At 51.4% G+C, this 13142-nt stretch overlaps 1 protein-coding gene across 3 annotated transcripts in view; it reads left to right on the top strand.

Annotated features, from left to right (window-relative positions):
* LOC140424757 (sodium channel protein type 1 subunit alpha-like) overlaps positions 1-13142 on the top strand; it is a 702944-nt gene that overhangs the window by 575501 nt on the left and 114301 nt on the right. For all 3 annotated transcript variants that reach the window (XM_072508138.1, XM_072508136.1, XM_072508137.1), the window contains one exon: positions 9171-9623. In XM_072508138.1, coding sequence (XP_072364239.1) covers positions 9171-9623 — 453 coding nt within the window. The remainder of the gene's footprint in view (positions 1-9170; positions 9624-13142) is intronic.

Genomic DNA, 13142 nt, shown 5'->3' with positions numbered 1-13142 from the left:
AAACATTCTGCTCTCTTCCAAGTCTGGCCTCTGCAGCAACCCTGATTCCCATTGCTCCGTCACTGGAGCCTTCAGCTACCTGGGCCCTAAGCTTTGGAATTCCCTTTCTGAACCTCGACACCTCTTTCGATCTCTCCTCCTCCGAAATGCTCCTCAAGGCTTGCCACTTTTGAGCAAGTTTTGTGCTCATCTATCTAAATATCCGGCACAGTGGTTGGCACTGCTGCCTCACAGCACCAGGGACTTTGGTTCAATTCTGGCCTTGGGTGACTGTCTGTGTGGAGATGGTCTCCCCGTTTCTGCATGGGTTTTCTCCGGGTGCTCCGGTTTCCTCCCACAGTCAAACGATGTGGAGGTGAGCGGAATTGGCTGGGTAACGGGGATAGGGCGAGGGAGGCCTAGATAGGATGCCCTTTCAGAGGGTGGGTGCTGACTTGATGGGCCGAATGGCCTCCTTCTGCACAGTAGGCATTCTACGTATGCTTGGCAGCCCAGGCCAGCTCTAATTTAGGAGAGAATTTGAAATATCAGTAGCATTCCATATGAATATGCATCCATTTGACATTCATTAATCTTTCAGGATCTTCCTTTTGCAATAATGAGGAATTAATCCTGACATTTTACAAAGGAGCTCATTTGAAGTTGAGAATGAAAAGAACACACCAACTATCCACCTTGTGTTAATTTATCAATTAGTTGCCATGGAAACAGATTGTTCCATGTAGGTGTGAGTCAGCCTGTGCGAGCATGCCCTGCCGAAGCTGAGCTTACCTCACTTCCTGCAAGATCAGGGGGCCGTCTCTCAACCCCCACCGTGGTCTCCGGACCCCCCCCCCCCCCCACCACCACCACCACCACCACCACCACCAATTCCAACTTACTTGTTAACGGGTCCACGAGCACCCCCTCACCCCATCTAAAAGAGCAGCCCCCCCTTTGGGCCCGATCTCCTGTACGGAATCCTGCCACCCTGGCAGGGCCCCTGCCAGCTTGCTAGGGTGCCCGGGTGGCACTGCCAGGGTAGCAGGCTGTCCGTGCTAAGGTGCCTGGGTGGCAGTAGGACTGCCAAGGTGTCACCCTTCTCAGAGAGGGACTATCTGCGTGGGCCTCCGATGGCCTAGGAGGCCTTCTCAGCAGCTGTTTTGCCTGATCTTTGTCTGGACCGGTACTAAATGGCATCATGGCGAGGCCTTCCAGGCCTGGGCCTTCGATCGCCGACACAGACTTATTTAAGTGAGGATAGCTGCTCACTTAAATATGCAAATCTGGATCCCACCTCTCGCGGGATTTAGCAGCATCGTCGCGTCCCGAGTCGAACGCGATGAGGCCATTCGATTGGATCCCAGAGCAATCCACAAGACTCTTAAGCCGACATTACTGTCACGATGATTCTTCCAAAATTTCTCCAGCCCCAGCACTCACACACAGCAACTTGTTTATGCAAATGTAACCTCTCTGATAAGGCGTCTCCACCTATTGCACCAGTTGATATTTAGCCCCGATGTCTATGATGTGTTGGGTGTTCTGGATCACATACAGGTCACCAACACTTGAAATAGTGCAACACTATTTTATTGAATCATTAACAGTTTAAACATGCTTAGACTGTGGGGTAATACGATACTAACTTTAACTAAGGACCTTTGCCTTGTCCTAACCAGTCGGTGTACTCGGCACATGGTGAATGTCTGTGTTGCAGGCTGTGAGCTCTGTCCTCCTAGCTAGCTGCAACTCAAATGAGCGGGAACTCTGATGCCCCCTGTCTTTATAGTGCGTGTGCTCTCATTGGTGATTGGCTGCGGTGTTGTGTATGTTGATTGGTCCCACTGTGTGTCCATCAGTGTGTGTCTGCACCATGATATACTGGTGTATATTATGACAGTCTATACATTGACATTTATTGACTGAACAATTTTGTGTGGATATCCTCTTTGCTTTATTGAGAGGCGGCCGACAAGGCAGCATTGAAACACAAAATAGGTTTCTTGAACTAAGGCGAACTATATACACTGGACAGCACAATTAATACACAGGCCTTGTTTCCACGACTCCCAGGCCTGAGGTTCTACCTCTCGCCGGTGTCCGAAGGATGGGCCTGGCTTCATTGCCGCCGAACGCTCCAAGTCATTGGACAGTGCCGCATCACCTGTTCCTCGTGAAAAAATGTTTGAAGGAAAACACCTTTGACCAAAAGACGATCAAGCAGTGGTCAGCACGTAATGTCCTCGAGGCCCTCAGGGAAAAGGAAACTGTGGAGGATGTTGGATGGTTCCCTGAGCAGACTGCCAGAGTCATCTGGCAGAACGCCTCATCACCAGAACTTTCAAACAAGCACCAAGACCTAGCTTGGCTGGTGGTGAGAAGGGCCCTCCCTGTCAGATTCTTCATGCACACCCGAAGGCTCTGCACCAATGCACGCTGCCCTCGGAGTGGCTGTGGGGGAAATGAGACGGTCACACACCGAGACAAATATCAACTGATGCTGGAAGGTCATCAACTCGGTAAAAGACGCTCTTTGGTCTGCCCGAAACTTGCTGATCTTCCAGTGCAAAGAATTGTCCTCGACCGAGTGTTGCAGACTGGAACATCCCAAGGTCCAGGACTACGTGTTGAGGGACGCACTCCAGCTTGGGACAGCTGTCGCCAAGGCACAATGGGGAAAGACCAGGGGCGTCATTCTCCGACCCCCCGCCGGGTCTGAGAATCGCCGGGGGCTGGCGTGAATCCCGCCCCCGCCGGTTGCCGAAGTCTCCGGCACCGGAGATTCGGCGGAGGCGGGAATCGCGCCGCGCCGGTTGGAAGGCCCCCCCCGCGCGATTCTCCGGCCCGGATGGGCCGAAGTCCCGCCGGCGTAAATTAAACCACCTACCTTACCGGCGGGACAAGGCGGCGCGGGCGGGCTCCGGGGTCCTGGGGGGGCGCGGGCAATCTGGCCCCGGGGCGTGCCCCCACGGTGACCTGGCCCGCGATCGGGGCCCACCGATCCGCGTGCGGGCCTGTGCCGTGGGGGCACTCTTTCCCTTCCGCCTCCGCCATGGTCTCCACCATGGCGGAGGCAGAAGAGACTCCCTCCACTGCGCATGCGTGGGAATGCTGTCAGCAGCCGCTGATGCACCCGCGCATGCGCCGCCTGGGGATGTCATTTCCGCGCCAGCTGGCGGGGCACCAAAGGCCTTTTCCGCCAGCTGGCGGGGCGGAAATTCGTCCGGCGCCGACCTAGCCCCGTAAGGTTGGGGCTCGGCCCCCAAAGATGCGGAGCATTCCCCACCTTTGGGGCGGCGCGATGCCCGTCTGATTTGCGCCGTTTTGGGCGCCAGTCGGCGGACATCGCACCGTTTCCGGAGAATTTCGCCCCAGGTCTTCCAACCAGTGTACACCAAGGGGCTGGTAACCGTTTAAAAACCCCCGGTCTGGGATGTTAACACTCAAATGTATAAAAGTATTGTCCCGCAGGGTGCAACATGACCGATGTAAATAGTTTGGAAAGAATTGAAATGTAAACATTGAAATGTGTGTAATGTCACCATTATTGAATTCAAGAAAGTCAAGTAAATCTGGACTTCTTGAGAAAATGTAAATATTATCATATTAGTGTTATGACAATTTGAAATTTTTTGTAATGTTTATTTTTAGAGATTTTATGAATAAAGTATTTTTTTTTTAAACTGTGACCAAACCCTAATGGCCTGATCCATGCCTAAACACCTTACATTCGCTCGCTGTGTCCTCATAGGCTCTAGGTCTGTCAGGTGGCCCGTGAAATATTGCCCCTTAAAGGGGCCAAGCTCCCACACTTTTCCATGGTGTTTCTCCATTTCAAGAGAACAAAGAACAAAGAAACGTACAGCACAGGAACAGGCCCTTGGGCCCTCCAAGCCTGTGCCGACCATGATGCCCTTGGTTACTGTTGAGAAGCATTAGCTTCTTCGCTCTGAACTGACTGACTGATTGGTCTCTTGTAGATGACTTTAGCTTTAACATGATGAGTTAGCATTGGGTTTCCCTCCTGGTCCAAGCTTTCCTTCCATCCCCCTCGTCAATCAGTGGGAATTCCAAATCCAGCCACAGAGCAGGGAAGCAGCCAAAATGAGACACTTCATAAAGCATTAATTGAAAATAAAACAAGAGATACATGGGGCGTCATTCTCCGACCCCCCGCCGGGTCGGAGAATGGCCGTTCGCCGCCGTGAATCCCGCCCCCGCCCCCGCCGAAGTCTCCGGTACCGGAGATTGGGCGGGGGCGGGAATCGGGCCGCGCCGGTTGGCGGGACCCCCCGCTGGATTCTCCGGCCCGGATGGGCCGAAGTCCCGCCCAGAAATTGCCTGTCCCGCCGGCGTAAATCAAACCTGGTATTTACCGGCGGGACCAGGCGACGTGGGCGGGCTCCGGGGTCCCCGGGGCGATCTGACCCCGGGGGGTGCCCCCACGGTGGCCTGGCCCTCGATCGGGGCCCACCGATCCGCGGGCGGGCCTGTGCCGTGGGGGCACTCTTTCCCTTCCGCCTCCGCCACGGCCTCCACCATGGCGGAGGCGGAAGAGACTCTCCCCACTGCGCATGCGCGGGAAACTGACAGCGGCCGCTGACGCTCCAGCGCATGCGCCGCATTTCCGCGCCAGCTGGCGGGGCAACAAACGCCATTTCCGCCAGCTGGCGGGGTGGAAATCCCTCCGGCGTCGGCCTAGCCCCTCAATGTTGGGGCTAGGCCGCCAAAGATGCGGAGCATTCCACACCTTTGGGCCGGCGCGATGCCCGTCTGATTGGCGCCGTCTTTGGCGCCAGTCGGCGGACATCGCGCCATTGGGGGAGAATTTCGCCCATGGTAACTGAAGCCGTTCCTTGTGACATTGGGTTAAGGGACGGTCAGCCATGTCCAATCACTAGTTATGGGAGTCTGTGTGCAATGTAGTGATGAACGCGTCACTCTTAATATCATCACATTAACTGTCCACTCAAAGACTAAAGATTTAATTGAGCTAAGAGGAGCTTTTCTTCTCCTTAGTAATAATTCCCGGGATAATTATGGAGGAGAGCGATGAATCATTCCATCTTAATTCAATAAAACACTGAACGCCCCCCCCACCCCTCCCGCCCATTCGCCTCTCCTCAATGCACCGTCCAATTCATTTTTTAATTAAGTCACCTCCATTGCAATCCATTCCCGGTATTAATTGCTGCCCATGACAGGAGTCTTAAATTTGCCCTTTTACGACTTTGAACCCGTGACCCCTCTCGCCCGCCTCGTGTTGTTGTCCTTGAAATAATTTCCTGGATATCGGACAATTCCTTTCCGTGGTCTGTTTGGTCAGACCCAGACCCATACGCTGATTCCAACACCAACTTTGACTTACATTATATTATAACACCTCAGAAGAAATCTCATGGAGCTTCACACTAAGGAATGTTAGCGAATGCAATTTTTTAAAGCTTTTTAAAAATGTATTTTTACGGGATGTGGGCTTCACTGGCTCGGCCGGCATTTGTTGACCATCCCTAATTGCCCTTGAGAAGGTGGTGGTGAGCTACTTTCTTGAACCCGCTACCGTCCCAGTTATGTAGGTACACCCACAGTGCTGTTAGGGAGGGAGTTCCAGGTTTTTGACCCAGCGACAGTGAAGGAACGGCGATATAGTTCTAAGTTGGGGTGGTGAGTGACTTGGAGGGGAACCTCCAGTTCCCATGTACCTGCTGCATTTGTCCTTCAAGTTTTCTAGTTGGTCGTGGTCATGGGTCTGGAAGGTGCTGCCTGGAAAGTGCTGACTAAGAAGCTTGCTGAGTTCCTGCAGTGCATCTTGTAGGGTGTACACACCGCCGCTACTGTGCGTCAGCGGCGGAGGGAGTGAATGCAGAAGGGGTGCCAATCAAGTGAGCTGCTCGGCAGCACTGTGGCGCAGTGGTTAGCACTGCTGCCTCACGGATCCAAGGACCCGGGTTCAATCCCTGCCCCGGATCACTGTCCGTGTGCAGTTTACACATTCTCCCGTGTCTGCGTGGGTCTCACCCCCACAACCCGAAGATGTACAGGGTAGCTGGATTGGCCACGGTAAATTGCCCCTATTTGGGGAAAAAATAGAATTGGGTGCTTTAAATTTTAAAAGATCAAGTGAGCTGCACTGTTGATGGCGTTGAGCTTCTTGAGTGTTGTTGGAGCTGCACTCATCAAGGCAAGTGGAGAGTATTCCACTACACTCGTGACCTGTGTCTAGTAGGTGGTGGACAGGCTTTGAGTAGTCAGGAGGTGAGTTACTCACCGTAGGATTCCTAGCCTTTGACCTGCCCTGATAGCCACAGTATTAATATGGCTAGTCCAGCTCCGTTTCTAATCAACGGTAACCCCCAGGATGTTGATCGTGGGGGACTCAGCGATGGTAATGCCATTGATTGTCTTGGGGCGATGGTTTCAGTCTCTCTTATTGGAAATGGTCATTGCTTGGCACTTGTGTGGCGCGAATGTTACTTGCCACTTGTCAGCCCAAGCCAGGATATAATCCAGGTCTTGCTGCATTTGCAGATGACTGCTTCAGTGTCTGAGGGGGTCACAAATGGTGCTGAACATTGTGCAGTCATCAGGGAACATCCCCACATCTGTCCTTCTGTTGGAAGGAAGGTCATTGATGAAGCAGTTGAAGTTGGTTGGGCCTCGGACACAGCCCTGAGAAACTCCTGCAGTGATGTCCTGGAGCTGTGATGATTGACCTCGAACCACCACAACCATCTTCCTTTGTGCCTGGTATGACTCCAACCAGAGGAGAGTTTTCCCCCTGATTCCCATTGACTCCAGTTTAGCTAGGTCTCCTTGATGCCACACTCGGTCAAATGCTGCCTTGATGTCAAGGGCAGTCATTCTCACTTCATTTTTGCAATTCAGCTCTTTTGTCCATGTTTGAACCAAGGCTGAAATGAGGTCAAGAGCTGTGTGACCCTGGCGAAACCCAAACTGAGCGTCAGTGAGCAGTTATTGCTGAGTAAGTGCTGGTTGACAGCACTGTTTATTTTTCTGATGATTGAGAACGGACCGATGGGACGGTACTTGGCCAGGCTGGCTTTGCCCTGCTTTTTGTGTGCAGGCCCTGGCAGTTGAAGTGATGGATTGATGAAAATGGTGGCCGCGCAAGGGGCCAGAATCAGAATGGGCTCGGCCGCCAATGGCTTCCGACTGTCACGGCCCCCAGCCGATGGTCAGCTGTGCCAGTGCTGTGCTCAGCAGGTTTGTGACCTCGAATCTACTTGTGAATACTTACCCACTGCCCACAGAAGATCACCTCTCCTCTTCCTCCTCTTCCCCCCTCCTCAGAGGTGAAGTGCGGGCCCTCAGTCTCATTGAGGGCTTCACATCTCCACATCTCAGCCGTGCTCGATGCTGTTATAGGCACGTGAGCCTAATGCCTCCTCAGTCTCTTGGCCTGACACTCTGGTATCACCATCTGTCCTTGACTGGTTACCCGGCGATCCAGCAAGTTCCAGGGTCAACTCCTCTGTCCAGTCTCAGAGACTAAATGTCAGGAGTGCCTCCACCAGTTTTCACCTCCTCCTGGTTATTGTGGGTCTGATTCAGCGGCAAAAGGAGGGACACAGATTTCCCAGCACAATGAGCACTTATTCAGGTGGGAGCCCATTGGCTCCTAATTGGGTGTCCCCAAAGCCCCCTCCATACATCCGCTCTCAAGGGACATGGTGGGCGTGAGTGAAGACAGATTTGGCTGTCGTCACAATGGAGCCATACGTCATAGGGTAGCTGGTGCTGACGCTGCTAGCTGCCAGTAACTGGTGGGTCACTCCCTCACCATTTCACACATCATCCAATTGCCAGTCCCAGAGAGGAGAGCGGAATGGAACACTCACCCAGGCAGAGTAAAGGGAGTCATTGACCCGTTTGTGGTACTCCACGTAGGATGGGGTGGATGTCTCCACGGCTGCTGACCTCCTCTGCCATCTCCGTCCCAGCTTTCTTGGCAGGTCGATGCCCTCCTCCTGCCCCAATGGAAGAGGACCTCCTGCCTTGCTCTTGCAGCCCAGAAGAGAGAGCGCGGGGAACGTGCACCTTCCCTCTGGCATGTTGGCTGCAGCCTCCCAGCCTGCTTCTTGAGGCCTCGGTTGAGACTCTAGTGTTTCTAAGGAATGTTGACCTCCGGCATAAGTCGGAGGGGTGCACACTGTAAGTAAAGGTGTCTTAACGATTAGTGAGATAGCAATTGTAGTCTTCAAGACAGGGTGGAATGCAGGGCTCGCAGGCTTTTCAAAATGGTGCTGACATCTGCCGCTGTGTCAGGTATGTCCTCAACTTTTGGAAGGACCCCATGTCTCCAGGACACTAATTAACCGGATGTCCACGATCACGGTCTGCTTCCCGCATTTTTCTCACGCAGCAATGGCATACATTCCATTGCCATCATTGAGAGTCGCGCCACATACACTAAATTTAGTCACAAACATTCCATTGCAACTGAAAGATAAGAAGAATCATGAAATCCTAGAATCTCCACAGTGCTGAAGGAGACCATTCGGCCCATCGAGTCTGCACTGACCCTCCAAAAAAGCTCCCTACCTAGGCCCACTCCTCCGCCCTATCCCAATAACCCCACCTAACCTGATCATCCCTGGACATTAAGGGGCAATTTAACATGGCCAATCCACCTAACCTGCACATCTTTGGACGGTGGGAAGAAACCGGAGCACCCGGAGGAAACCCACGCAGACACGGGAGAAAGTGCAAACATCTCATATACAGTCACCCAAGGCCGGAATTGAACCCTGGTCCCTGGCGCTGTGAGGCAGCAGTGCTAACCACTGTGATGTTAGACAGCACACTGGCTCAAAGTCAGGTCCAAATATAAATAGTAGCTAACCACTAATAAATTCAATAAGGAATTCCGGAGAAACATCTTTATCCAAGGAATGGTCAGAACGTGGGACTGGCTAGCTACCACAAGGTGCAGTTGAGCTGAATAGTGTAGTGCATTTAAAGGGAAGCGGAATAAAAACATGGCAGAGAATAGAAGGATACACAGAGTGGAGATGAAATGGGGGCTGGAGGAGGCTCATAGAGAGCATAAACACCAGAATAATGGTCATTGTCAGTTCTGTCAATTCCACGTAATCTCTCCAGTGACGTTCCAAGAGAAAAATGAAAGTAAGAGAAAACACTGATAACCTCTGCCCATTTTTTTCCAGGTACTCAACCTCTTCCTGGCCTTGCTCCTGAGTTCCTTCAGTGCTGACAACCTCAGCTCACCAGATGAGGATGGGGAAATGAACAATCTCCAGATAGCCTTTGCCAGGATCCATCGTTTCTTCAAATTCATAAAGAGGGCCATTGTGCATTTCTTCCAGAGCATCTGCAGGAGGAATGAGCCCTCGCCCGAGGGGAAAAACATGGTGGAGCTCCCGACCTACGTCTGCAATCACACCGAAACCGAGATGGTGAAAGAGTCGGAGAGGAAGGACGGGAATGGCACAGCCAGTGACGTTGGGAATAACGGGACGGCAATGGACACGAACAATGAGTCCACAGCTAAAAACTGCAATCTGGCGGAGAGTGTTCCCATCGCAGTTATTGAGCCAGAGTTAGAGTTCTGTGAAGAGGAGGAACAGAGCACCTTTACGGAAGTCGCTGTTAGTCAAGAGGTAAGAAAATGGTCTTCCTTCACTGAGGCTCTTTGATTTCTTCCGTTGTAGGAAAAAGGTGGCTTTGGGCCTATTGTTCCTGAAACTGGTCTTTTCTTGGGGAGAGGGCGGTTTCTCTTTCCCTTATATCAGGGTCTGTTGAAGACTCATTGATCGTTTTGATTCACCAACAACTCTTATAATCATGTCACTCAACCACCAAAATGGTAGAAAGTGAGTTAAAGACAATTCTTATTCCCCCATGTTTACACACTGCAATAAAGTTTCAGACTGATAATCCAGTGAGGTCAAATCCCACCACAGCAGGTTAAGAGTTTGACTATAATTTTTAATTATTTATTCTTTCATGGGATATGGACCTCGCCGGCTAGGCCTGCATTTCTTGCCCATCCCCTAATTGTCCTTGACTGCTTGATGGTAAGTCACCATCATTAACCTTTCCGGCAGTCCCTGTGCTGTTAGAGAAGGAGTTCCAGGATTTGGCCCACTGAAAGTGAAGGGACGGCGATATATTTACAAGTCAGGATGGTGTGTGGCTTGGAGGGGAACTTGCAGGTGGTGGTGTTCCCAGGTATCTGCTGCCCTTGCCCTTCTAGATGGTAAAAGTTAAGAGTTTGGAAGATGCCGTCGAAGGAGCCTTGGCAAGTTCCTGCAGAACATCTCTTAAAGAAATAAATAATCTTTATTGTCACAAGTAGGCTCACATTAACACTGCAATGAAGTTACTGTGAAAAGCCCCTAGTCGCCACATTCCGGCGCCTGTTCGGGTTCAGCTGGTGCAGGAATCGAACCCGCGCTGCTGGCCTTGTTCTGCATCACAAACCAGCTGTCTAGCCCGCTGAGCTAAACCAGCCATGAAAATGCATACTGGTGCCACTGTGTGTTGCTCATGGAAGCTGTGATAATTTAAGGTGGTGAACAGGGTGCCTATCAAGCAGGGCTGCATTGTCCTGGATGATGTTGAGCTTCTTGAGTGTTGTTCGAGCTGCACTTATCCAGGCAAGGGGAGAGTATTCCATCACACTCCTGACTTGTGTCTTGTAGATGGTGGACAGGCTTTGGGGGGTCAGGAGGTGAGTTACTCGCTGCAGAGGGAACTTCAGAAAGAAATCTAGATGAGCAAAGGTGACCATGAAGCTGTTGGATTGTCACAAAACCTCAACTGGTTGACTCATATCCTTTAGGAAAGGAAACCTGCCATTATTGCCCGATCTGCATGGCCAGTGAGTCTAGGCCCAGTCTTGTGATTTTGGAGCAATGTTTCCCAAACAATCCTACAATTTGAGTGGTATGGGAGTGCGGGGTATGGGAGTTGCTCATCATGTCCAATTATTTTGTAGACCAATAGAGAATGATTGCTATGATTAGTCAAAAGGGGCAGAACGGTAGCATTGTGATAGCACAATTGCTTCACAGCTCCAGGGTCCCAGGTTCGATTCCGGCTTGGGTCACTGTCTGTGCGGAGTCTGCACATCCTCCCCGTGTGTACGTGGATTTCCTCCGGGTGCTCCGGTTTCCTCCCACAGCCAAAGATGTGCAGGTTAGGTGGATTGGCCATGATAAGTTGCCCTTAGTGTCCAGAATTGCCCTTAGTGTTGGGTGGGGTTGTGGGGATAGGGTGGAGGTGTTGACCTTGGGTAGGGTGCTCTTTCCAAGAGCCGGTGCAGACTCGATGGGCCGAATGGCCTCCTTCGGCACTGTAAATTCTATGATAAAAAAAAGCACCGTTTAATAATAATACTAATAATTATCGCTTATTATCATAGATTATCATAGAATTTACAGTGCCGAAGGAGGCCATTCGGCCCATCAAGTCTGCACCGGCTCTTGGAAAGAACACCCTTCCCAAGTTCAGCACCTCCACCCTATCCCCATAACCCAGTAACCCCACCCAACACTAAGGGCAATTTTGGACACTAAGGGCAATTTATCATGACCAATCCACCTAACCCGCACATCTTTGGACTGTGGGAGGAAACCGGAGCACCCGGAGGAAACCCACGCACACACGGGGAGAATGTGCAGACTCCGCACAGACAGTGACGCAAGCCGGAATCGAACCTGGGACCCTGGAGCTGTGAAGCAATTGTGCTATCCACAATGCTACCGTGCTGCCCCTATTGTCACAAGTAGGCTTCAATGAAGTTACTGTGAAAAGCCCCTAGTTGCCACATTCCGGCGCCTGTTCGGGGAGGCCGGTACGGGAATTGAACCCGCGCTGCTGGCCTTGTTCTACATTACAAGCCAGCTGTTTAGCCCACTGTGCTAAACCAGCCCCATTGTGGCCGTTTTACAAAGAGCAATTCCTTTGTTCCTCAAAACTACAAGTTGGCAAATATGGTGAGGCTGTGTTTTTGAACTAAAATGTTCTGAAGAATGTAACGAAAGTGTGTTGGTCACAGAGCTAAGTCCCTAGTATAACAGCTATTTCTGAGGTGCATTTCTTAAAGTTACATGGATGGATTGGAGAGGCTGGGACTGGTTTTGGGGAAGAGAAGATTGGGAGGAGAGACATAATTATGAGGGGTATGAACGAGCCATAGGATAGGGATAAACAGTTCCCATTGGTGAAAGGATTGAGAATCAGAGGGTGCAGATTTAAGTTAATTGGCAAAACAACCAAAGAAGACATGTGGGAAACGTTTCGTTATTGCAGTGCGTGGTTAGGATCTGGAATGCACTGCCGGAGAGTGTGGTGGAGGCAGCTTCAATCCAGCTTCCAAAAGGGAAAAGTATTTACAGAGTACTGTAGTCAATGAGGAGTCCCGGAAAGCTGAGTCAAAAGTAGTTTATTTCCTACTCACAGCTAGAAAATACAGCAACAGAGCGACACTCCAAATCCCATCCAGGACCATTCTGAGGTGCCAGATCCTTCCTGGGTCGGCTTTTGTCTCGGGGAATTAATGACCCTCTGTTAGGTCTCCGCCCTTCAGCGGGGGAGCTCGTACTCCACAGGTCCCACAGGGAGATCAATCATGTCATCCCCCTAGGCCTCGTGGGGGTTATAGGTAAGAGGCCTCGGAGCAGGGATAGCTGACTTCTTGCCAAGAGTCAGCACGGAGTCAATGAACCAAATGGCCTCACCTTCTGTAACCTATGATTCTACAACTTGTGCCTTCAGGTTGCATTGGATCAGCCAGTTTAAGATGGAGCACTGTACATTATTCATAGATCAGACCAGGGGACAATTCCTGTCCCCGCACACTCCTGACCTTCAATATCATTATGCTATCTTGAGGACTAGTAATCCAGAGACCCAGAGAGTTGTGGGTCCCAGGTTCAAATCCCACCACTGCAGTTGATGAAATTTGGTTTCATGGCCATCCAAATATTGATTGAATTCATTGTCAATTGTTGTAAAAACCCATCTGGTTCACTAACGGGGGCACAGTGGTTAGCAACTGCTGCTTCACAGCTCCAGGGTCCCAGGTTCGATTCCCGGCTTGGCTCACTGTCTGTGTGGAGTCTGCACGTTGCCTCTGTGTCTGCGTGCGTTTCCTCCGGGTGCTCCGGTTTCCT

This window comes from Scyliorhinus torazame, chromosome 6 (genome assembly GCF_047496885.1).
Source record: "Scyliorhinus torazame isolate Kashiwa2021f chromosome 6, sScyTor2.1, whole genome shotgun sequence".
Taxonomy (NCBI): domain Eukaryota; kingdom Metazoa; phylum Chordata; class Chondrichthyes; order Carcharhiniformes; family Scyliorhinidae; genus Scyliorhinus; species Scyliorhinus torazame.
The sequence above is the reverse complement of the archived record's forward strand: the minus strand, read 5'-3'. Positions and strand labels throughout refer to the sequence as shown.